This window comes from Scyliorhinus canicula, chromosome 12, assembly GCF_902713615.1.
Source record: "Scyliorhinus canicula chromosome 12, sScyCan1.1, whole genome shotgun sequence".
NCBI lineage: Eukaryota > Metazoa > Chordata > Chondrichthyes > Carcharhiniformes > Scyliorhinidae > Scyliorhinus > Scyliorhinus canicula.
The window spans coordinates 49,803,859-49,829,604 of NC_052157.1; the positions used below are offsets into that span (position 1 = coordinate 49,803,859).

The window sequence follows — 25,746 nt, forward strand, 5'->3', positions numbered from 1 at the left end:
GCGCATGTAATTTGCCAGGCAGCTCCATATTCATACATCATCGTAACGGAAGAGGGCTCAATCATAAGGAGGAACCGCACAGCGCTTCTGAAGAAGTCAACTCTTTTTCGCACACACTCACACCCCCACCCTCGCACACACACACCCTTTCCTTTTGCACACTCTCACCCTTCCCTCTCGCACACTCTCACCCTTCCCTCTCGCACACACTCATCCTTCCCTCTCGCACACACTGACCCCTCCCTCTCGCACACACTCACCCCCCTCATGCACACTCACCCCTCCCTCTTGCACACACTCACCCCTCTCGCACACATTCACCCCTCTCACACACACTCACCCCTCTCACACACAATCAACCCCTCTCACACACACTCAACCTCTCTCACACACACTAAACCCCTCTCACACACACTAAACCCCTCTCACACACACTCAACCCCTCTCACACACACTCAACCCCTCTCACACACACTCACCCCTCTCACACACACTCACCCCTCTCACACACTCACCCCTCTCACACACACTCACCCCTCTCACCCCACGCTCTACCCCTCTCACACACACTAACCCCTCTAAACACACTCACCCCTCTCACACACACTCACCCCTCTCACACACACTCTCAACCCTTTCTCACACTCTCAACCCTTTCTCACACATTGACCATACTCTTACACGTTTATCCCTCTCACACATGCTTACCCCTCTATCTCTCTCTCTCTCACGTGCGCACACACACACTTACTGTTAACATTATAGAAATGGTCAGTCCTGTTTTGGTAATAACCTTAAACATTGGGTCAGTCAGATATCTGGATAGGATATTGACTGTAAAAATGAAGTCACTAATCCAAATGGATGGGTGTTCGATACTTCAGTTTTGCTGATACATATTGTATTGTGCTGGAACACACAATCTGAGTTGAAAATCCATGTACTGCACAGCTCATGGACATTGTTTGTGTGCAACTCCCCCAGGAACCCTCACTCACTTATCCACTCTCATTCACTAACCCACCCACCCTCTCAACAACCCACGTAGCCTCATTCTCTCTCACTCAACCTCACTCGTGAAATCAGCGTGGGGTGGGAGGGTGTAGGTGGGTGAGTAGGTACGATGAGAGTGGAAGAGAGACCTAGAGTGGGGGGGGGGGGTAAAGGGGAAGGAGCCACGGGGGAAGAGCACAGAGCCGGGAAGGAGAGGAATGGAGCTGGGGGAAAGGGGAGGGAGCCGGAGGAAAGGGGATGGAGCCGGGCGGGAGGAAAGGGGACGGTGCCGGGGGGAAAGGGGAGGGAGCCGGAGGAAAGGGGATGGAGCCGGGCGGGAGGAAAGGGGACGGTGCCGGGGGGAAAGGGGAAGGAGCTGGGGGAAAGGAGTCGGAGCCGGGGTGAAAGGGGACGGAGCCGGGGGAAAGTGGATGGAGCCGGGGGAAAGTGGATGGAGCCGGGGAAAGGGGATGGAGCAGGGCGGGAGGAAAGGGGACAGAGCCGGGGGGAAAGGGGATGGAGCCGGGCAGGAGGAAAGGGGACGGAGCCGGGGGGGGGGAAAGGGGAGGGAGCCGGGGAAAGGGGATGGAGCTGGGGGAAAGGGGATGGAGCCGGTAGGAAAGGGTTTGGAGCCGGGTAGGAGAGGAATGGAGCTTGGGGAAAGGTGATGGAGCCGGGGGAAAGGGGATGGAGCCGATGGGGAAAGGGGATGGAGCCGGGGGAAAGGGGATGGAGCGGGGGGGAAAGGGAATGGAGCCGGGGGGAAAGGGGATGGAGCCGGGGGAAAAGGGACAGAGCCGGGGGAAAGGGGATGGAGCCGGGGGGAAAGGGAATGGAGCCGGGGGGGGGAAAGGGGACAGAGTCGGTGGGAAAGGGGATGGAGCCGGGGAAAGGGGATGGAGCAGGGCGGGAGGAAAGGGGACAGAGCCGGGGGAAAGGGGATGGAGCCGGGCGGGAGGAAAGGGGACGGAGCCGGGGGGGAAAGGGGAGGGAGCCGGGGAAAGGGGATGGAGCTGGGGGAAAGGGGATGGAGCCGGTAGGAAAGGGTTTGGAGCCGGGTAGGAGAGGAATGGAGCTCGGGGAAAGGTGTGGAGCCGGGGGAAAGGGGATGGAGCCGATGGGGAAAGGGGATGGAGCCGGGGGAAAGGGGATGGAGCATGGGGAAAGGGGATGGAGCCGATGGGGAAAGGGGATGGAGCCGGGGGAAAGGGGATGGAGCCGATGGGGAAAGGGGATGGAGCCGGGGGAAAGGGGATGGAGCGGGGGGGTAAAGGGAATGGAGCCGGGGGGAAAGGGGATGGAGCCGGGGAAAGGGGACAGAGCCGGGGGAAAGGGGATGGAGCCGGAGGGAAAGGGAATGGAGCCGGGGGCGAAAAGGGGACAGAGCCGGCGGGAAAGGGGACGGAGCCGATGGGGAAAGGGGATGGAGCCTGGGGAAAGGGGATGGGGCTGGGAGGAAGATGCTGGAGCTGGGGGGAACGGGGATGGAGGCGGTGGGGGGGGGGGGGGGAGATGGAGCCGGGGGAAAGGGGATGGGGCTGGAGGTGGGAGGAAAGGGGATGGAGGCGGTGGGGGGAAGGGGATGGAGTTGGGGGAAAGGGGACGGAGCAGGGGGGGAAAGGGGATGTAGCCGGGGGGAAAGGGGACAGAGCCGGTGGAAAGGGGACGGAGCCGGGGGGGGGGGGGAGGGGACAGAGCCGGAGGAGGGGGGAAGGGGACGGAGGCGGGAGGAAAAGGGGATGGAGCCGGGGGAAAGGGGACAGAGCCGGGGGGGGAAACGGGATGGAGCCATGGGAAAAGTGAGGGAGCCAGGGGGGGAAAGGGGATGGAGCCGGGGGAAAGAGGAAGGAGTCAGGGGGGAAAGGGGATGGAATCGGGGGCGGAAAGAGGGTGGAGACGGGTGGAAAGGGGATGGAGCCGGGGGGAAAGGGGACGTAGCCGGGGGGGGGGAAAGGGGTTGGAGCCGGGGGGAAAGGGGAAGGAGCCGGGGGAATGGGAACGGAGCCGGGGGGGGGGAAAGGGGTCGGAGCCGGGGGGGGGGAAGGGGTCGGAGCCGGGGGGGAAAGGGGACGGAGCCAGGGGGGAAAGGGGATGGAGACGGGTGGAAAGGGGATGGAGCCGGGGGGAAAGGGACAGAGCCGGGGGAAAGGGGATGGAGCCGGGGGGAAAGGAGATGGAGCCAGGGTGGGAAAGGGGATGGAGCCGGGGGGAAAGGGGACAGAGCCGGGGGAAAGGGGACAGAGCCGGGGGAAACTGGATGGAGCCGGGGGGTGAAAGGGGATGGAGCCGGGGGAAAGGGGATGGAGTCGGGGGGAAAGGGGATGGAGCCAGGGGGGAAAGGGGATGGAGCCGGGGGAAAGGGGATGGAGCCGGGGGGGGGAAAGGGGATGGAGCCGGGGGCGGAAAGGGGACAGAGCCGGGGGAAAGGGGGATGGAGGCGGGGGAAAGGGGACGGAACCGGGGGAGGAAAGGGGACGGAGCTGGGGGGAAAGGGGACGGAGCAGGGGGAAAGGGGACAGAGCAGGGGGAAAGGGGACGGAGCAGGGGGAAAGGGGACGGAGCCGGGGGGAAAGGGGATGGAGCCGGGGGGGAAAGGGGATGGAGCCGGGGGGGGAAAAGGAATGGAGGCGGGGGAAAGGGGATGGAATGGGGGGGAAAGTGGGTGGAGCTGGGGGGAAAGGGGATGGAGGCAGGGGAAAGGGGATGGAACAGGGGGGGAAAGGGGACGGAGCCGGGGGAAAGGGGAGGGTGCTGGGGAAAGGGGATGGAGCCGGGGGAAAGGGTATGGAACGGATGGGGAAAGGGCATGGAGCTGGGGGGAAAGGGGATAGAGCCGGGGAAAGGGGATGGAGCTGGGGGGGAAGGGGATGGAGCTGGGGGGAAAGGGGATGGAGCCGGGGGGAAGGGGATGGAGCCGGGGGAAAGGGGATGGAGCCGGGGGAAAGGGGATGGAGCCGGGGGGGGGGGGGGGGGGGGGAAGGGGTCGGAATGGAATTGGGGATGGAGCTGGGGGAACGGGATGGAGCCGGGGGGAATGGGGATGGAGCTGCGGAAGAGGAAGCCCGATAGAGTCTCTCTCTCTCTATCGCGGGGACTTTAATACAGTCCTGGACCCGAGCCTGGACCGGTCATGCTCAAGAACGGGCAAGTTGCCAGTGATGGCAAAGGAACTGAGAGGGTTCATGGAGCAAATGGGGGGAGCAGATCCGTGGAAATTTAGCCGGCCGACGGCGCGGGAGTTCTCGTATTACTCCCACGTCCACAAGGTGTATTCCCGAATTGACTACTTTGTGATGAGTAGGGACCTGCTGGCCAGAATGGTGGGGGCAGAATATTCGGCAATTGCCATATCAAACCATGTGCCGCACTGGGTAGACCTGCAGTTTTGTAAGGATAGCTTTCAGCGCCCACCATGTAAGCTGGAAGTTGGATAACTCACGGACGTGGCGGTGTGTGAGAGGCTGAGGAAATGCATGCAGAATTACCTGCAGGTGAACGATACTGGAGATGTCTGGGCAGCGGTGCTCTGGGAGGCGTTGAAGGCAGTGGTGAGAGGGGAGCTGATTTCAATCCGGGCATACAGGGACAGGACAGATAGGGCAGAGACGGACGGGAGTTACGCGGAATCCCCGAGGCCAGAGTTACTCAGGAAACGACAGAGGCTGCAGGCCGAATTTGGGGTGCTGACTAGAAAGGTAAAAGGTGCAATTTATGAGCATGGGGAGAAGGCCAGTAGAATGCTTGCGCAGCAACTGAGGAAGAGGGAAACGGTTAGGGAAATAGGGAGGGTAGTGAATGAGGATGGTAATCTGGTGGGTGATCCAGCAGGGCTGAACAAGGTCTTTGGGGACTTTTATAGGAAGCTGTACACTTCGGAACCACCTGGGGACCGGGGGGGGGGGGGGGGGGGGGGGGGGGGGGGTGATTCCTGGATGGACTGACCATCCCAAGAGTGGGGTGGGGGTTGCTGGACGGACTGGGGGCCCTGGTCAGGATCGAAGAGGTATTGGGGGACCTGAAGTCATGTAGTCGGGTAAAGCCCCGGGGCCGGACGGGTATCCGTGGAGTTTTACAAACAATTTGCCGGGATAGTGGGGCCGGTGCTGGTCAGGGTCTTTAACGAGGCAAGAGACAGAGGGAGTTTACACCCGACGATGTTGCAGGCCACCATATCTCACTCATTCTGAAACGGGATAAGGACCCGAAGGCCTCTGTGTCATACAGGCCGATCTCCTTGATCAACGTAGACACCAAGTTACTGGCCAAGATTCTGGCGACCAGAATTGAAGACTGTGTACCGGATGTAATTGTGGAGGACCAAACCGGGTTTGTAAAGGGGAGGCAGCTGGTGGCCAACTTAACAAGGCTGCTCAACGTGATTATGCTGCCGCCGGAGAGTAGGGAGGTAGAGATTGTGGTAGCCATGGATGCTGAAAAGGCTTTTGACCGGGTCGAATGGGATTATCTGTGGGAGGTACAAGGACTGTTCGGGGCGGGGTTCATCGACTGGGTTAGGCTATTGTATCAGGCCCCGGAGGCGAGTGTAAGGACAAACAGGACGACATCAGACTACTTTAGACTGCACTGTGGGACAAGACAGAGCTGCCCTCTCTCCCCACTGCTGTTTGCGCTGGCCATAGAGCCGCTGGCAATTGCACTGAGAGCTTCTAGGGGCTGGAAAGGGCTGGTCCGGGGGGGAGTGGAACATAGAGTCTCGTTATACGCGGATGATCTGCTGTTATATGTATCGGACCCAATGCTGGAGTGGACGGTATTATGGCAACCCTGAGGGAATTTGACCGGTTCTCCGGATACAAACTGAACATGGCTAAGAGCGAGTTGTTTGTAATTCAGGCGAAGGGGCAGGAGAGAAGGCTGAAGGGGTTGCCGTTCAGGCTAGTGGGGGAGAGTTTCCGATATTTGGGTATTCAGATGGCACGGGACTGGGGCAGGTTGCATGAGCTCAACCTGTCCCGACTGGTGGAACGAGTGAGGGAGGAGATCCGGAGGAGGGATGCGCTCCCGCTGTCATTGGCGGGCGGGGAGGGTGCAGACTGTTAAGATGACGATTCTCCCGCGGTTCTTGTTTGTTTTTCAGTGTCTCCCCATCTTTATCCCGCGATCCTTCTTTAAGAGGCTGAATAAAATTATTCTGGGATTTGTATGGGCAGGGAAGTCCCCGTGGGTGAAGAGGGTGATGCTTGAGTGGAGCAGAGGAGAAGGGGGGCTGGCATTGCCGAACTTCAGCAACTATTACTGGGCGGCCAACATAGCGATGATAAGGAAATGGATGGTGGGTGTGGGGTCGGTTTGGGAGCGGATGGAGGCTGCTTCGTACAGGGGCACTAGCTTAGCAGCCCTGGTCACGGCGCCTCTGCCGCATCCGCCAGCACGGTACTCCACCAGCCCAATAGTGGTGGCGGCTCTTCAGATCTGGGGCCAGTGAAGGAGGCATGTAGGGGAGGAAAGAGCATCGATGTGGACCCCAATCTGCGGCAACCACTAATTTGCCCTGGGGAACATGGATGGGGGGGTGTCGACTGTGGAGGAGAGCGGGGATAATGAGGATGGGGGATCTGTTCCTGGAAGGGAGCTTTCCGAGCATGAGGGTGCTGGAGGAGAAATTTGGGCGGGCGAGAGGGAACGACTTTAGATATTTGCAGGTGAGGGATTTTGTACGCAGACTGGTGCCGTCCTTCCCACATCTCCCGCTAAAGGGGAGGCAGGACAGGGTAGTTTCTCGGGGAGAGGTGGGAGAGGGTAGAGTTTCAGACGTCTACAAGGAACTAATGGGAGCTAAGGATACGCAGACCAAGGACCTGAAGCTTAAGTGGGAGGAGGAGCTCAGGGGGGAGCTGGAGGACGGTATTTGGGCAGAAGCCCTGAGCAGTGTAAACACGACCGCAACATGCGCCAGGCTCAGCCTGATCCAGTTTAAGGTTGTGCACTGGGTCCACATGATGGTGGCCCGGATGAGCAGATTCTTCCGGCTGGAGGACAAGTGTGCTAGATGCGCCGGAGGGTATTGGCAGGGATCCGCAGATGTCATGTCCCGGGTATTGAAAACTGGGGTGGTAATGAGCCCAGAGGTGGCAATCTTTGGGGTTTCGGTGGACCCAGGAGCCCAGGAAGAGAGAGAGGCCGACGTTCTGGCCTTTGCTTCCCTGATAGCCTGGCGACGAATACCGTTAGCATGGAGGGACTCAAAGCCTCCGAGGGCTGAGGTATGACTATCGGACACGGCGAGCTTTCTTGTCCTAGAGAACATAGAACATAGAACGATACAGCGCAGTACAGGCCCTTCGGCCCACAATGTTGCACCGACATGGGAAGTCAAAAACTAAAGGCCATCTAACCTACACTATGCCATTATCATCCATATGCTTATCCAATAAACTTTTAAATGCCCTCAATGTTGGCGAGTTCACTACTGTTGCAGGTAGGGCATTCCACGGCCTCACCACTCTTTGCGTAAAAAACCTACCTCTGACGTCTGTACTATATCTATTACCCCTCAATTTAAGGCTATGTCCCCTCGTGCTAGCAACTTCCATCCACTTGAGAAGGCTCTCACTGTCCACCCTATCTAACCCTCTGATCATTTTGTATGCCTCTATTAAGTCACCTCTTAACCTTCTTCTCTCTAACGAAAACAACCTCAAGTCCATCAGCCTTTTCTCATAAGATTTTCCCTCCATACCAGGCAACATCCTGGTAAATCTCCTCTGCGCCCGTTCCAAAGCTTCCACGTCCTTCCTATAATGAGGTGACCAGAACTGTACGCAATATTCCAAATGCGGCCGTACCAGAGTTTTGTACAGCTGCAACATGACCTCATGGCTCCGGAACTCAATCCCTCTACCAATAAAGGCCAACACACCATAGGCTTTCTTCACAACCCTATCAACCTGGGTGGCAACTTTCAGGGATCTATGTACATGGACACCGAGATCCCTCTGCTCATCCACACTGCTAAGAATTTTACATTAGCCAAATATTCCGCATTCCTGTTATTCTTTCCAAAGTGAATCACCTCACACTTCTCTACATTAAACTCCATTTGCCATCTCTCAGCCCAGCTCTGCAGCTTATCTATGTCCCTCTGTAACCTGCAACATCCTTCCACACTGTCTACAACTCCACCGACTTCAGTGTCGTCTGCAAATTTACTCACCCAACCTTCTGTGCCCTCCTCTAGGTCATTTATAAAAATGACAAACAGCAACGGCCCCAGAACAGATCCTTGTGGTACGCCACTCGTAACTGAACTCCATTCTGAACATTTGCCATCAACCACCACCCTCTGTCTTCTTTCAACTAGCCAATTTCTGATCCACATCTCTAAATCACCCTCAATCCCCAGCCTCCGTATTTTCTGCAATAGACGACCGTGGGGAACCTTATCAAACTCTTTACTGAAATCCATATACACTACATCAACTGCTCTACCCTCGTCTACCTGTTCAGTCACCTTCTCAAAGAACTCGATAAGGTTTGTGAGGCATGACCTACCCTTCACAAAACCATGCTGACTATCCCTAATCATATTATTCCTATCTAGATGATTATAAATCGTATCTCTTGTAATCCTCTCCAAGACTTTACCCACAACAGACGGGAGGCTCACCGGCCTATAGTTACCGTGGTTATCTCTACTCCCCTTCTTGAACAAAGGGACCACATTTGCTATCCTCCAGTCCTCTGGCACTATTCCTGTAGCCAATGGTGACCTAAAAATCAAAGCCAAAGGCTCAGCAATCTCTTCCCTGGCTTCCCAGAGAATCCTAGGATAAATCCCATCAGGCCCCGGGGACTTATCTATTTTCACCTTGTCCAGAATTGCCAACACTTCTTCCCTACGCACCTCAATGCCATCTATTCTAATAGCCTGGGTCTCAGCATTCTCCTCCACAACATTATCTTTTTCCTGAGTGAATACTGACGAAAAGTCTTCATTTAGTATCTCCTCAGCCTCCACACACAACTTCCCACCACTGTCCTTGACTGGCCCTACTCTTACCCTAGTCATTCTTTTATTCCTGACATACCTATAGAAAGCTTTTGGGTTATCCTTGATCCTACCTGCCAAAGACTTCTCATGTCCCCTCCTTGCTCGTCTTAGCTCTCTCTTTAGATCCTTCCTCGCTTCCTTGTAACTATCAAGCACCCCAACTGAAACTTTACGCCTCATCTTCACATAGGCCTCCTTCTTCCTCTTAACAAGAGATTCCACTTCTTTGGTAAACCACGGTTCCCTCGCTCGACCCCTTCCTCCCTGCCTGACTGGTACGTACTTATCAAGAACATGCAATAGCTGTTCCTTGAACAAGCTCCACATATCCAGTGTGCCCAACCCTTGCAGCCTACTTCTCCAACCTACACATCCTAAGTCATGTCTAATGGCATCATAATTGCCCTTCCCCCAGCTATAACTCTTGCCCTGCGGGGTATACTTATCCCTTTCCATCACCAACGTAAAGGTCACCGAATTGTGGTCACTGTCTCCAAAGTGCTCACCTACCTCCAGATCTAACACCTGGCCTGGTTCATTACCCAAAACCAAATCCAATGTGGCCTCGCCTCTTGTTGGCCTGTCAACATATTGTGTCAGGAAACCCTCCTGCACACATTGTACAAAGAATGACCCATCTAATGTACTCGAACTATATCTTTTCCAGTCAATATTTGGAAAGTTAAAGTCTCCCATAACAACTACCCTGTTACTTTCGCTCTTTTCCAGAATCATCTTCGCCATCCTTTCCTCTACATCCCTAGAACTATTAGGTGGCCTATATAAAACTCCCAACAGGGTGACCTCTCCTTTCCTGTTTCTAACCTCAGCCCATACTACCTCGGAAGAAGAGTCCCCATCTAGTATCCTTTCCGCCACCGTAATACTGTCCTTGACTAGCAGCGCCACACCTCCCCCTCTTTTGCCCCCTTTTCTGAGCTTACTAAAACACTTAAACCCTGGAACCTGCAACAACCATTCCTGTCCCTGCTCTATCCATGTCTCTGAAATGGCCACAACATCGAAGTCCCAGGTACCAACCCATGCTGCCAGTTCCCCTACCTTATTTCGTATACTCCTGGCATTGAAGTAGACACACTTCAAACCACCTACCTGAACACTGGCACCCTCCTGCGAAGTCAAATCTGTGCTCCTGACCTCTATACTCTCAATCTCCCGTACCCCAAAACTACAATCCAGGTTCCCATGCCCCTGCTGAATTAGTTTAAACCCCCCCAAAGAGCACTAACAAATCTCCCCCCCAGGATATTGGTGCCCCTCAGGTTCAGATGTAGACCGTCCTGTCTATAGAGGTCCCACCTTCCCCAGAAAGAGCCCCAGTTATCCAGAAATCTGAATCCCTCCCGCCTGCACCATCCCTGTAGCCACGTGTTTAATTGCTCTCTCTCCCTATTCCTCATCTCACTATCACGTGGCACGGGCAACAACCCAGAGATAACAACTCTGTTTGTTCTCGCTCTGAGCTTCCATCCTAGCTCCCTAAAGGCCTGCCTGACATCCTTGTCCCCTTTCCTACCTATGTCGTTAGTGCCAATGTGGACTACGACTTGGGGCTGCTCCCCCTCCCCCTTAAGGACCCGGAAAACACGATCCGAGACATCACGTACCCTTGCACCTGGGAGGCAACATACCAAACGTGAGTCTCTCTCGCTCCCACAAAATCTCCTATCTGTGCCCCTGACTATTGAGTCCCCAATTACTAATGTTCTACTCCTTTCACCCCTTCCCTTCTGAGCAACAGGGACAGACTCCGTGCCAGAGGCCCGTACCCCATGGCTTACTCCTGGTAAGTCCCCCCCCCCCCCACAAGTATCCAAAACGGTATACTTGTTACTCAGGGGAACGACCGCAGGGGGTCCCTGCACTAACTGCTTCTTCCAAGTCCCTCTTACAGTTACCCATCTAACTCCAGTCTTTGGTGTAACTACTTCCCTGAAGCTCCTATCTATGACCCCCTCTGCCTCCCGAATGATCCGAAGTTCATCCAGCTCAAGCTCCAGGTCCCTAACACGGTTTTCGAGGAGCTGGAGTTGGGTGCACTTCCCACAGATGAAATCAGCAGGGACCTGGAGCTTGACACGAGAGAAAGACAAGTTCACCTTGAGAGGTTCACTACTAGGGTTCGCCCGAAGGTGGCAGCCATTTATTGACTTCTTCGCAGAGGAGTAAGCGTCAGCCGAGGGGGTTGGGAGGGGGGGAGGGGGGGGGGGGGGGTGCAAGGGTAGAGTAGAGTACAGAAGGGGATATTGAGGCAGGTCCGTGCGTGAACAGAGCCGTGGTTTGCATTATGTTAAATTTGTAATTTGTGTCTTCACTTCTTTTTTTTTTGTACTGTATTTTTTCTATATGCCTAAAATACCTCAATAAAATTGTATGTTAAAAAAAAATGGTTCTGTGACAGTACCAGAAGGCCACTTGCATCCCTTAACAAGATGGGCCAGGGGAGAAGTGTCAATCGGAGGACCCCTCTTTGACGATTTCTTTCCTTTTGAGGCATGGAATAGGAAGGGAGTAGAGGCACCAGGGACAAAAGAGCAAAACAACAGATTTCGGGAATGTTTTTAGCGGAGGGCTGTTGGGTGCTGGACCACCCAAGCAGACATGGGAGTGAAGGAGGATCCAGGATAGCTTCGCAATGTGGAAAGTTATTCGAAAATGAAGAAAAAGTATTTTCAGAAGCTGAAAAATGTGACTACATGGACCGTTTTCTCTCAAAAAGCCAGTACAAGTCTAATGAGTCAAATGGCCTCTTCTGAGTTGTAAAATTCTCAGATTTAATTTCTTCATATTCCTGTGCTTTAATGGGCAGGTCATTGCAATGCAGCAGGGCACACAATTTACTGGGTTAATATACTTATAACATTGTAAATGAATGGTGCATGGGATGAGCAATCTAGTTGCAATCTCTTATTTTCATATAACAGTCTAATTAGTGTCAGACTGAACTGGCAACTGAGAGATGATAATTCCAAGTGTTCAGAGTTCAGAAATTGAACTCAATAAATCTGGCAATTTATGGGCTGGCACCAGGAAAAATTAACTTTCAAAGGTGCTGGACTGATAACAGAATCCGTCAGAGCAAGGGACCTGCCACCCCTCCATGATTGGTTCTTTAATGCACTTTGAAGTGATCAAAGTATATCAGGACAGTTGGTGATGGGCAATAAATGTGTCCTTGCCTGCTCCATCCGCATTCAGAGAACAAGCGTGCTTCACCTGCAATGTGGAAAACAGTAGTATGAAAATTGAATGCTGTCTCCCAGAGATGGCCGGCAGAATGACATTGTTGCTTCTCTTGCTCTCTCTCTATGTGTACTTCTCCAGGGTGCCACTTTCACGCAATCCTCAAGAGATGACGAGACTCCAACCAAGATAGTCTCTGCTAAAGTGGCATCTTATTTGCCTGTACCAGATCTGAATACTAACACGCAACTGTGGTCAATGTGCAACAAGTTTCCAAAAACAAGTATTAAATTAAGGAAATAAGCAAAATACTACAGATGCTGGAATCTGAGACAAGAACAGAGAATGTTGGAAAAAGCCAGCAGGCCTGGCAGCATCTGCCGGGTCCCAAGAATTGCAACATGCACAACTGAAGACTCAACGTTGAGTTTGGCAGCTTTAGATTGTGCCCTTTCTCCTCCATTTTAAACCCCTTTTTAAAAATAGTGGGCGAAATTCTCCCAAAACGGGAGAAATCGTCAAACTGCCGTAAAACCCGGGCGGGTTTTACGGCATCGCGCCCCTTCCCGACGGGGGACCGATTCTGGTCCCCCGTCGGGGCTAGCAGCCCGACGTCGGAGGCCCCGACAAGTCGGGCTTAACGAAAATCGTTAAGCCCGCTTGTCGGACTTAGCGCCGGCTGACGCGTCATATGACGTCAGCCGCGCATGCGCAGGTGGGAAGACTCCACCCGCGCATGCGCGGGTGACGTCATCGCGTTTTTGCGCGAAACCCGCGCATGCGCGGTCCGGGTTGCCCCTCAGCCGCCCCGCGTATTGATACTGCGGGGCGGCGGAAGGACAAATAGTGCGCGGGCATCGGGCCCGCTGCCCGCGATCGGTGGGCACCGATCGCGGGCCCATGGCACCCTTGGCACGGCCGTGGTACTGCCGTGCCAATCGGTGCCATGGTTATTTTTTTCCAGGTGGTCACGACGTTTTTACGAATGGCAGGACCAGGTGTGTTTGCCATTCGTAAAAAGGTCGTAAAGGGCTGGGACTTCGGCCCTTCTAACAGCTGTGAATCGCTGCCGGCCGTAAAAAAACGGCGGCAGCGATTCGTGTCGGGATTTCGGCGGGGGGGTGGGAGAATAGCGGGAGGGCGTCAAAAAAGTCGGGAAGGCCCTCCCGCTATTCTCCCACCCATCGTGGGGGGGGGAGAATTTCGCCCAGTGTCTGTGAACCCCCCCCCCACCAGGCCCTCTGTCTTTTTTTTCTTAAGGTTAATACATCTTGTTGCAATTTCTCCCAGCTACAGTTTAATATCCAACACATTCTCCCTCCCTTTCGTTCTGACGAAGAACCAAGCGGACTCGAGACGTTAACTCTTTTTCCTCTCCTTACAGATGCTGCCAGACCTGCTGCGCTTTTCCAGCATCCTCTGTTCTTGCATCAAATTAAGGAGTTGGCGTATTCCAACGGAGAAGACAGAAAGATGGGAGAGTTACCATTAAGTGAAGTGGTGTTTTAGTTGGTCCCTTGGCGGACATCTTTTCCCACAGCCCTCGTCGCACATAACGGACCGTGGTTCCTGCCATTGGAAATTCTCCAGGGAGTTCAATCTTCCAGTCGCTGTTGATGGACTGCTTTGTGGAATCTTTTAAAGCTGGTGAAATACAGATATCAAACAAATTTACTTGTGAAACATTTGTGATCAAACATCTTTTTCTCAGCAAGGGAGAAATCGGCAAAGAGCCTCATGGAAAGACTTGAGCAGCTGGCTTCGGATGTGTATCTTCCACCAGAATTTATAATAGATTTCAAAAGCGTCTGAAGTGTGGGTGGGTGTGGATTATTGGCAGGCCCAATATTTAAATTTTTTTGAACAGCCACAATCCAACTGAATAAACTAGGAGTGGAACTGTGGCTCGATCTTTCGCAAGGCCTCCATCTGGTGTGTGAAAGGGAAGCCAGTTGGCTACTTCTCCAGACAGTCAGACAACCTCCAAGCAACGTTTCCTCAGAGGCCGTCAAACAGCCTAGTTACAACTGTCCACTGAATTACTTAAATAATAAGCAGATTTGGCTGTCACTGCAACCATGGATCTAGGTTAGTAGCAGACTTCAGGAAGATATTGATGATTCACTTTGTTCTGAATATGAGGAGAGGCAATACGAATTATGTGGACCAATTTTAACAGGGGTGCAAGAACAGAGACACCCAGGGATAAATGTCAACAAATTTTTAAAGGTCGCAGGGGAAGCTAAGGTGAATTATATGAAAAATATAGAGGGCCCTGGGCTCCATAAAATGATGTGGAAACGCCGGCGTTGGACTGGGTGAGCACAGTAAGAATCTTACAACACCAGGTTAAAGTCCAATAGGTTTGTTTCAAACACTAGCTTTCGGAGCACTGCTCCTTCCTCAGGTGAATGAAGAGGTATGTTCCAGAAACATTTACATAGTCAAATTCAAAGATGCCAGACAATGCTTAGAATGCGAGCATTTGCAGGTAATTAAATCTTTACAGATCGAGAGATAGGGGTAACCCCAGGTTAAAGAGGTGTGAATTGTCTCAAGTCAGGACAGTTGGTAGGATTTTTCAAGCCCAGGCCAGATGGTGGGGGATGAATGTAATGCAACGTGAATCCCAGGTCCCGGTTGAGGCCGCGCTCATGTGTGCGGAACTTGGCTATAAGTTTCTGCTGAGCGATTCTGCGTTGTCGCGCGTTCTGAAGGCCGCCTTGGAGAACGCTTACCCGGAGATCAGCGGCTGAATGCCCTTGACTGCTGAAGTGTTCCCCGACTGGAAGGGAACATTCCTGCCTGGTGATTGTCATGCGATGTCCGTTCATTCGTTGTTGCAGCGTCTGCATGGTCTCGCCAATGTACCACACTTCGGGACATCCTTTCCTGCAGTGTATGAGGTAGACAACATTGGCCGAGTCACACGAGTATGTACCGCGTACCTGGTGGGTGGTGTTTTCACGTGTAATGGTGGTATCCATGTCGATGATCTGGCACGTCCTACAGAGATTGCCATGGCAGGGTTGTGTGGTGTCGTGGTTTCTGTTCTGAAGGCTGCGTAGTTTGCTGCAAAGAATGGTTTGTTTGAGGTTGCGCGGTTGTTTGAAGGCAAGTAGTAGGGGTGTGGGGATGACTTTGGCAAGATGTTTGTCTTCATCGATGATATGTTGAAGGCTGCGAAGAAGATGTCGTAGTTTGTCCGCTCGGGGGTAAGTACTGGATGATGAAGGGTACTCTGCCGGTTGTGTCCCGTGTTTGTCTTCTGAGGAGGTCGGTGCGGTTTTTTGCTGTGGCGCGTTGGAACTGTTGATCGATGAGTTGAGCGCCATATCCCGTTCGTACGAGGGCATCTTTCAGTGTCTGTAGATGTCTGTTACGCTCATCCTCGTCTGAGCAGATCCTGTGTATACGGAGGGCTTGTCCATAGGAGACGGCTTCTTTAATGTGTTTAGGGTGGAAGCTGGAGAAGTGGAGCATCGTGAGGTTATCCGTAGGCTTGCGGTAAAGCGAAGTGCTGAGGTGACCCTCCTTGATGGAGATAAGTGTGTCCAAGAATGCAACTGATTTTGGTGAGTAGCCCATGGTGAGTCTGATGATGGGATGGAACTTACTGATTCACCTGAGGAGGGAACAGTGCTCCGAAAGCTAGTGTTTGAAACAAACCTGTTGGACTTTAACCTGGTGTTGTAAGACTTCTCTCCATAAAATGAGGCATTGGGTACACAGTGGGCTAAATAGCTGGCTTGCAGTACAGAACAATGCCAACAGAGCGGGTTCAATTCCCGTACTGGCCTCCTCGAACAGGCGCCGGAATGTGGCGACTAGGGGCGTTTCACAGTAACTTCATTGAAGCCTACTTGTGCCAATAAGCGATTATTATTATTAAAGTTAGGCTAAAGACTGGTTAGGCCTCAGCTGGAGTATACTGTTCAATTATGGGAACCTCACCTTCAAAAGGACTTCAAGGTCTTAGAGAGGGTACAGACGAGATTTTGTAGTATGATTCCGGGATGAGGGACTTCAGTGATGTGGAAAGATTGGAGAGGGTGGGTTCGCGGTATTAAGGAAAGGAGGTTAGGATGGGGCATGATAGAGATACTCAAAATCATGAACTGTTTTAATAGAATAAATAAAGTTGAATTCCAGTGGCAAGAGGGTCAACAACCAGAGGGCACAGATCGAAGGTGATAAACACAAGAATTGTTTTAATACAGCCAGTTATTGTAATCTGGAATTTACGGCTTGAAAGAGCATTGGAACAGTAACTTTCAAAGGGGAATTGGTTAAATGCCTGAAACGTGAATAATTTACAGGCACGTGGAGACAGAGCAGGGAAATTAGACTCTGTGGTCTTTCTGTAGGTGCTTTTGGTGGTGGGGGTGGTAATCTCTTCCTTTGCTATATTGATCTATGGGGGGGGGGGTGGAATTCTCTGGTTTCGGTGGACAGAAATGCGAGAGGAGGAGGAGAATCCAGCGGGTGTCCCAAAACGGCTTTTACGCTGACATTGTCCCTCCCAATGACATAACCTGGTTTCTGCCATGAAAGGTCGTGAACCCCATTAGCACACATTTGAATCTATTTAGTGGGCCCCCCCACTAATATCGCCCCCATGTACTGAATGCCCACCCACCCCGCCGACATGACATCACTGGTGAATAGAACCTGCCGGGGTGCACAGGTAATTACAGCCCCCGGAGAGAGTGGGTAATAACCAGGTAGCATTCTGTTAGGGCCCTGGCACTGCCAGTGTGTGGGGGGGGCTTCCATTCAATGAGGAGTAAGGCAGGGGGGGGGTTCTGTGTCCAGGGGGTGTGGGGTTAGGGGTTCCTTATATTTGTTAAATTGGGGCTCTCTTTTTCTGACCTGTCAGGGGCGAGGTCGCTGGCGGGGCAGGCTGGTGTTACATCTTGGGATCCACCTCCTTGATTTTTTTTGACTAAGTGGCAAAACGTATGGCGGGAAAAGCTGGCACTGGAGTTGGTGGGCTGCAAGCCTCTTTTCCCACCTGAGTTGATACTTAGGGTGGGATTTTCCAGCCATTCCCGATGGTGGGATCTTCCGGACCTGACAACTGTGAGCCCCCCCCCCACGGGTTCTTCATTGGTGGAAAGTGCGAACGGGAAATGGCCAATGACGTGCCGCCGCCACTACCGTAAAACACACCATGCAGAATGGGGAAAATCCCACACTTAGTCAGAAATGTGAAATGTCCGCCCTATGGTTCGAGGTACTTTACTTAGAATGTAGAATGATACCTTCCAGTTGATTTATTTTAAGTAATACAGCTACTGAAGAGTGACTGGGGATGAAATCAGTTGCCAATAGCACAGGAAGCACTCAAAGTGAATCAACACCTCATTCTACCTGGTCCCTGATTTACTTTCCCCGCGGATTTCGAGGTAGTATAAAATGGGCTGCTGATACACTAAGTCCTGGCAGCCCCACTGTGTGCTGGAATATAGTCGCAACAAGTAAAAAATCTTTTTAGTGCATTAAACGTGGTTGAGTCTGCCATAGAGGATTACAAAATAGAAAAGGCCCTTTGGTCCCTCGCGTCTGCACCAATCAAAAACAACCACCAAAGTATTCTAATCCCATCCTTCAGCAATTGGCCCATAGCTTTGTAAATCTTGGAATGTATGTCCCTGAAATGGAGGCTCTCTATACCCTCTGTCCCTGTATTCGCTTCAGTTATTACTATACCACGATTACTTTATTCATCTTACCTAGGTGCCTAGGTGTTACGAAAGTTAAAAGTTGAAATATATATACAGAATTGAAGGACTATAGAGATTTTGAAGAGCTGTAGGGCTGGAGCAGGTTATAGGGTTTACCTCAGAGTTCCCTCCTCTAAAACCAGATGTAAATCGAGAGAATCGCATCAAGCTGATTTCAACAAAACACCACAAAATCATATTTATATTTATAAATATTTATAGATTCCCTGTAAATGTTGGCACTTTAAAGTCCCGTGAAGTTTGGCTGAATGGGACTTCCACATTCTCATGATCCGAAATCCCGGGAAGAGGGTTGGGCTTAACGATCAGGGCATGCGCCCAATTTTGCAGTCAGACTCTCGGAGTAGCCTACGACAAGGGTAGTGGGAACCTTTCAGCCCATCGAGTCTGCACCAACCCTCAGAAAGAGCTCCCTATGTAGGCCCACTCTTGCACCCTATCCCCGTAACCCCACCTAATCTGCACATCATTGGATACTAAGGGACAATTTAGCATGGCCAATCCACCTAATCTGCACACCTCCAGCTCCTCAATCATAGAAACATCCCCTCCCACTTTTTTTCTGACCTAATCTTGTCCTTTAACCTTACTGGTGTATCATGTTTTCTTGGGCAGCAGCAAGACCTTGATGTTGGGCAGGACCCCGCCCTGGGCTGTGGTGAGTCCTCCCAGCAGCATTCTGACTTCCACAACATTGTGGATTTGAGCTGAATGTTGCAGGGGTGATATGGATCATCTTCTTGTCCTGGGCTGCATTAACGGCCAACTCAAGGACCTCGACAGTGGTCAAATAGGTAGGGATGTCAGCCTCCACATGCGTGACAGAGTGAATCTTGCACACTGCGCAACAGCCGGTGGATGTGGCCGATGGGGAACAGGACACCGGCTCTTTTGGCTTTAGCAGGTACCAGCTTCTCCTGCCTGTTGGAGAGGAGCTACCACTGCCTCTGTGTTCTCTCATGGGAGAGGGTTGGCACTGGTGTACAACAGCCCAGACTGTGGATGTTACTTTGTCGGTGGCATGCTGTTCCCGATAGCAGAATGGGAAGTGTGTGCCACTCCTGCTTGCTTGTTTTTTCCTGTTACCCACGATTACAATTAAACTTCCAAGTGCCAGCAGTGTGCACGGGAGTCATGTGTGATTTCAGATGATGGGTGTGAGCGCGCACTCAACAGACAGACAGGAGTCAGGCAATGGGATAGATTGAGCTCAGCTCACAGTGGGTTGGTTATCATCACTTGTGTATTGACCCGCCGACAGTGCTGACACAGGCCCATCACCCTGACTGATGTAACACAGACCCTGGGAAGCTGGAACAGAGCAATGGGGCTGGGGAAGGGTTATGGGTGGAGACGGTGGGTGGGATGGGGAGAGGTGGTGCGATGACGGATGAAACATGTCCTATGAGAAGCAAGTGAGGGTGAGGGTCTCCCTGGTCCTCTGGGCATGCTGGACCCTCGCCGCCGCCTGTCCTCCGCCCTCCGGCTTCTCCCACTGGTCCTCCCAGGGCTCATCCTCCAGCCTTTCCCTGCTCCGGCAGCATGTTCCTCCTCCTCCAAACCTGGCACAGCAGACCATCACAAGGCGGGCGGTCATCTGGGGGGGGGGGGGGGCATTGCAGTGCACCACCAGAGGGGTTGCGGCATCAGAATCGCATTTTGAGCAGTCCGACACACTGCTCAATGACAGCCCGGGAGGCCACATGGGCCTTGTTATATTGGGTCTCCGCATCGGAAACCGACCTCTATACTGATGTCATTAGCCAGGACCTAACCAGGTATTTCTTATTCCCCAAGAGCCATCTGGTCAGCCTGGGGTATTCCTTGAAGATGCTGGGGATCTCCATTTGCCCACGATGGCAGTTTAGCACAGGGCTAAATCGCTGGCTTTGAAAGCAGACCAAGGCAGGCCAGCAGCACGGTTCGATTCAAGTACCAGCCTCCCCGAACAGGCGCCGGAATGTGGCGACTAGGGGCTTTTCACAGTAACTTCATTTGAAGCCTACTTGTGACAATAAGCGATTTTCATTTTCATGTAGCTGAATGCATACTCCTGGGAAGCATGCACACACGAGCATGATCTTGAGGTGGTCATCACACACAAGCTGCATGTTCAGGGAGTGGAAGGCTACTCCCGGACCGCCTGGTGCACAGCCATGCATGCTGTCTATTACTCCCTGGGCTAGGGGCATCCTGGTAATGGCAGTAAACCCGGCTGTCTGGGCATCTTGGTGGGCTTGGCCAAGGTTGAAGTTTATATATTCAGCAGCCTGGGCAATCAGGACATCTGTGACTTCCATGGGCCTTTGGTTGGGATATGCCACACAAGTCCCCGCTCGAGCCCTGGAATGAACCTGAGGCGTAAACAGCAACTTGATGTGGGTGGCTGCCTCCTCCACATGGTGCTAAGTCTGCAAGGACATGGCACAGCTGTGCATAGTCTCCTGGTTGAGGCGGAGTCACCTGCGGCGCATACTGTCCGACATCAGTTCGAAAGACCAGCAAATCCTCCACATGTTGGGCCGTCACCGGCCTCCCCCTCTGGATCCCTCCCTGGTCTGAAGGGCGGCTGGTCCCCAGGGTATGAGGCAGGGCCCTGCACATGGGCCGCCACCTCTGGCCTTTGTCGATGCTGCTGCCGCCACCTTCTCCAGTGTCTGTCCACCTGGCCTGGCAGCAGCACTGCGAGGGCAGCTCCTCGGGGTCCACGGTATCATCCATTGTGTAATATCTGCAAGGAATTGAAGAGGGTGAATCTGCCAATGAGCTGTGGCTTCCACCCCGGTCCCGTGGGTCCCCCATGTCTCCCCCTGCCATCCTTCAGAGTGCCACCCGGCACTCCCTGCACAGGCACCCCTGGCTGCGGCAGGGGCCCCTGGGCAATGGAACCCAGACCCTGTAACCCAGATACACATTGGAAACATTACCTGGAATGTGCGCTGGTTCCCTCCCCGACCCACACAAACATCCTCTGTCACGGGGATGTCCCTAGTGCTGAGGCCCAGCACTTGGGTAATAGAGTGTTGGCTGCTGCCTCTGTGGTGTTGATGCCTCCGGAGTTCAGCCAAAGTGTCTAGGCCTCATGCCTGATTCGGATGCTAGGCAGTAACAACCACCTCGGTCGTGGCACGGGCACCATGGGAATCCACTTAGGAGCTGTGAAGAACACATTACTAGAATTGCCAGTTCCCCATTAACAATAGCCTTCAGCTGTGCAGCCAGATGCCACCGTGATCAGAGGGGCTCTGTCACGAGGGTTTTCAGTGGGTCAGACAGGAATCAGTCCCAGTATGGGTATACACGATCCTGGGGGGAGGGGGGGGTGGCATGCAAAACCAGCGGACACTGGACCACCCGCCCTCCTTCCCCCCTCCAGCCCAAAGGCGAACCCCCCACTGATGGCGGCCCACCCTCCCGACTGAGCAACCCCCCCACCTGCGTCCCTGGCCTAACTGCCCGATTTCGAAGCTGGCTACTCACCTCCTCAGATCCCATAGCAGCCGTTGTGCTGGCTCCATGTTTTTAAATAGATGTAATGAACGCCGTCCGTGTGACTGCTCGCTGGGGAGGTGGTTAGATCATGGGTGACCATTCCATAGGGGGCACTTCCCGTTAATGGTCTGGAGATTGGACTTGATTGGTGATTATTAGTTTCTTGCCACTCAGTACATTCCAGATCACAACAACTTTCTGGGTAAAATGTTTTCTCGTGTCACCTTTGGTTCTTTAGCCAATTACCTTAAATCTGGGTCCTATGGATTCTGACTCTCTGTCACTGAGAACAGTTTTCCCTTATTTACCCTATCTAAACAGTTCATGACTTTATTAAATTTTTATCAAATTTCCTTTTAACCATCTCTGCCTCTCCAGCCTCTCAACTCTGCTGTCATTCTAGCAGATCTCCTCTGCAGGCTTCAACATCCTTCCTTAACTGTGGGGCCCACAGTTGGTCATAATTCCCTCGCTAGGGCCTAACTATATTGTTTTGCACTCTATGCCTCCATTTATAAAGCCAAGGATCCCATGTGCTTTTTGAACAGCCTCATTGGGATGACCTGAGGCTGTGAAAGGTGCAAAATAAATTTCAGTTACTTCTGTTTTTGCCTTTACGGGACTTTTTTCCTATTCTAGCACAGGGAAATTGACCCAACGTGACAACCCATTGATTTAATGTTAACTTACCCATCCAGGACAAAGCAGCACACTAGACTAGCAGGCCATCCACCACCTTGAACATTCACTTCCTCCACCCCCAACTCTCAGTGGCAGCCGTGTGTAAACTGCTAGGTACACTACAGCAACCCACCAAGGCTCCTTCAACAGTACCTTTCTGAGGCACTCTCAATTACGACGCGAAAGTTAGGTCAGTAATCAAAGGCTTTAATAAGCATTGAACAATGGCAGCATCCAAGAGAAGTGTGCTCGCAAAATGGAGTCTCATCTTAAATACTGTTTCCCAGGGGGCGTAGCCAGAGGCGGAGTCCCCCAGGGTTCCAAGCCTCTGAGGGGGGCAATGCCAAGCCTCTTAAAGGGGCAAGGTATTCCGATCATCACACTTTCAAAACCACGACTGCTATAACCCAGAAGGACAAGAGCAGCAGATACCTGGGAACACCACCACCTGGAAGTTCCTCTCCAAGTCACTCACCATCCTGACCTGCAAATATATTGGCCGTTCCTTCACTGTCACTGGGTCAAAATCCTGGAACTCCCTCCCTATCAGCATTGTGAGTGCACCTACACCACATGAACTGCAGCGGTTCAAGAACCACCCTCTTAAGGGCAATTAGGGCTGGGCAATAAATGCCGGCCTATCGGCAATATCAACATCCCAGAAATGAATAAAACATCATAAAAACCTTCTGTAAAAATAACTGAAAACCATTTCCCTATAATACTGCCACAACAACAGAAGCTGAAAACGTAATCTGCTTCACATCCAGATCATTACAATTCTATGATGGTGACTTACTGGGATCAACTGTATCAGTGCAAACTGATTATGGGAAATACACCGTCAAGAAGCAGCAACCTACATTCTTGATTTCTTTACAGACAAGTGGATTTAATTTTGTCAATAAGCAATGGGAACAGAATCAATAATAAAGCATCAATATTACATTGATATAGCACCTTTAACACGGTAAAATGGCAAGACAGATAGCATATTGGGTCAGATTTTCCTGATCCTGCATTTGATTGTAATAGTGCAGAGCACAGAGGGAGCACAAGGAGGAGGATCCCAGCCAGCCATCGCGCCAGCCTCATTCTTCAAATTGTTAACAGATCAGGTGGAATATTTCACTGGCTGCGAGCCCCCAAATCCTGGCTTCTTTCTATATTGTGGTGTATCTTTACGCCCAGGTATATTAAGAGTGAAATTTGTCCCAGCTAGCTTAGTTTCTTTGGCAAACGTTATTGGAGAAAAAATTCAGAGTGGCAGCAAATCATCATTAATTACCCAGGAAGCTGTGGGCCGGTTTCTCCTCGACCACACGAATCCTCCTGGCCCCGACAGGGATCACAGCGGCTTCAACGTAACCTGAGGCAACAAGAAGTTGAACAGATCAGGAGGGTTTTGAAAGAGTGTCATTCTGCAGCATCCTATCCAGTGCCACAATCCCGGCAATCGCACAAAGAGTCAACAGTTTAAAAATCTGCTTTTGGATCCCGACCATTTAAGTCCGAGCAGACTTCTGGGGCTCTTTCAAAATACGCAATTAGGTATCATGTTGAGAGGCGACCCTCATCAGGAGTGAGCTGGTAATCAAAGACATTTTTCAGCACTTCACCGTCAGTGGCTCCTCAAAAATTCAGTTGTTCTGCCAGACTCTAATAGGTATGGATGGTACTTCAGGCAGTCTCATCTTTCCTAATGGGACTTAATATGTTCCTCAATTCTTATTTAATTTGTCCTCCGTATGTGGGTGACTCAGACAAGGCTTGCATTTATTACCCATCATGAGTTGCCCTGATCTGGTATTGGAAGTTCTCTATATTAAATTTAGTGATGAGCCACATTTAGTTAACTGCATAATGGTGTGTAAACATTTATCCAATTGCGATTGCAAAATGGTTGAGTCGAAGATAGTATTTGAAAGGTAGAGACGTGAAACAGTTACATTAAAGGTAAGACTGGCGTCAATACAATGAAGCAGTAAACTGTGAAAATTTGTCAATGACTAAAATGATTGAAGATCAGTGGGAGGTGCTTGATAATGAATTTAATGCAATTCATACCCCTAAGGTGCAAAGTCTCGACTGACCCAAAAAGAAACAACAAAAATAACCCATAAACTGCAAAAAAAATAGATCTTGGCAAATAGAAAGAGCAGCAAAAGGTGACAAAACAAAAATAGTAACTATAGAAAGGGAAGTGTGAAATGAGACTTGCAATGGATAATGAAATCAACACAATTTGCTGCAATCATACTTGGAAAAAGAGGGTGCAGGAGTAATGTAGGCCTGTTAAAAATTAATAACGGTGATATTATCAATGCCAAAATTAATGTAATCAAAGAAAGGGTAATGAAGAAATAATGACACAAATAATCCCCCAGTTCCCATGCTGAGGTTTAAAAGGTGTTATGGACCAGGGTATAGAGAACCCCAAAGTGTATCATGGAGTTCACCTGACCCACAACTTTTAATAGATTGTGGTATGGGGAGCACACGGCCCACTCTACAGGTGTGGTACAGCAGAAATGGAAAAGTACTTTTTTAAAGCAAAACAATGTTTATTCTATGAACTCAAGTTAACCTTTTTAAAATGTACAGTGAACATCTTAGCAACCATTAATTCAAATACAACCCCTAAAGAATACAACACTAAGTAATGCGTACGTTGTCCTTTTAACATCCAGAAGACGGACAAAAAAAATAACCTTTAACAGAAGTACATCAGGTTAAAGTCACTACTCAGAACATTTATAATTCTGAATTCACCAAATGATCAAGAGACAGTGGGCGGAATTTTCTGCTCCCGGGAAAAATCGGGAAGGCCATCGTGAACTCGGCCGAGTTTCACGAAGGCCTCGGAGGCCGCTCCTCTCACCGTATTCACCCCCACCTGGGGGGCTAGGAGCGGCGCTCCATTATTCTTGGCCGCCGAGCCTTGTCGCTTGCGTCAAGGTGGCGCGGCGAAAATGACGCGACGGCAGATGCCTATGTGACGTCAGCCGCGCATGCGCAGGTTGGCCGGATCCAACCCACGCATGCGCGGCTGACGTCATGACAGCTGACGGCTCAAACCCGCGCATGCGTGGTGGCCGTCTTCCCCTCCGCTGCCCCGCAAGACGTGGCGGCTTGATCTTGCGGGGCGGTGGAGGAGAAAGAGTGCGTCGCTTTGAGACGCCGGCCCGACGATCGGTGGGCACCGATCGCGGCCCAGTCCCCTCCCGAGCACGGCCGTGGTGCTCACTCCCCTCTCCGACCCCCACAAGCTTCAAATGGGCCTTTGGTGCCCATGTTCACGATGGCAGCGCCCAGGTGTGGTTGTCGCCGTCGTGAAACGGTTGCGAACGGCAGGCCGCTCGGCCCATCCGGGTCGGAGAATCGCCGGTCACCGTGAAAAACGGCGAGCGGCGATTCTTCCGAGCGGGGGGGTGGGAGAATCGCGGGGGGCGCAGTGGGGCGTGAATTGAGTCGCCCGGCCCTCCCGCAATTCTCCCACCCGGCGTGGGGAGCGGAGAATCGCGCCCAGTCTTTTCATAGCAGTAACAGGAGCAGCCAAACATTTCTTAAAGCGACATTCTCACGACACCTCCCCCAAGAAAAAAAAAACTACCAACT

At 52.0% G+C, this 25,746-nt stretch overlaps 1 protein-coding gene across 1 annotated transcript in view; it reads right to left on the bottom strand.

Moving 5' to 3' along the window:
* Positions 1–25,746, bottom strand: part of adamts17 (ADAM metallopeptidase with thrombospondin type 1 motif, 17) — a 584,360-nt gene that overhangs the window by 89,051 nt on the left and 469,563 nt on the right. Inside the window, 2 exon segments of the mRNA XM_038813320.1 lie at positions 13,695–13,852; positions 23,417–23,497. Coding sequence (XP_038669248.1) covers positions 13,695–13,852; positions 23,417–23,497 — 239 coding nt within the window.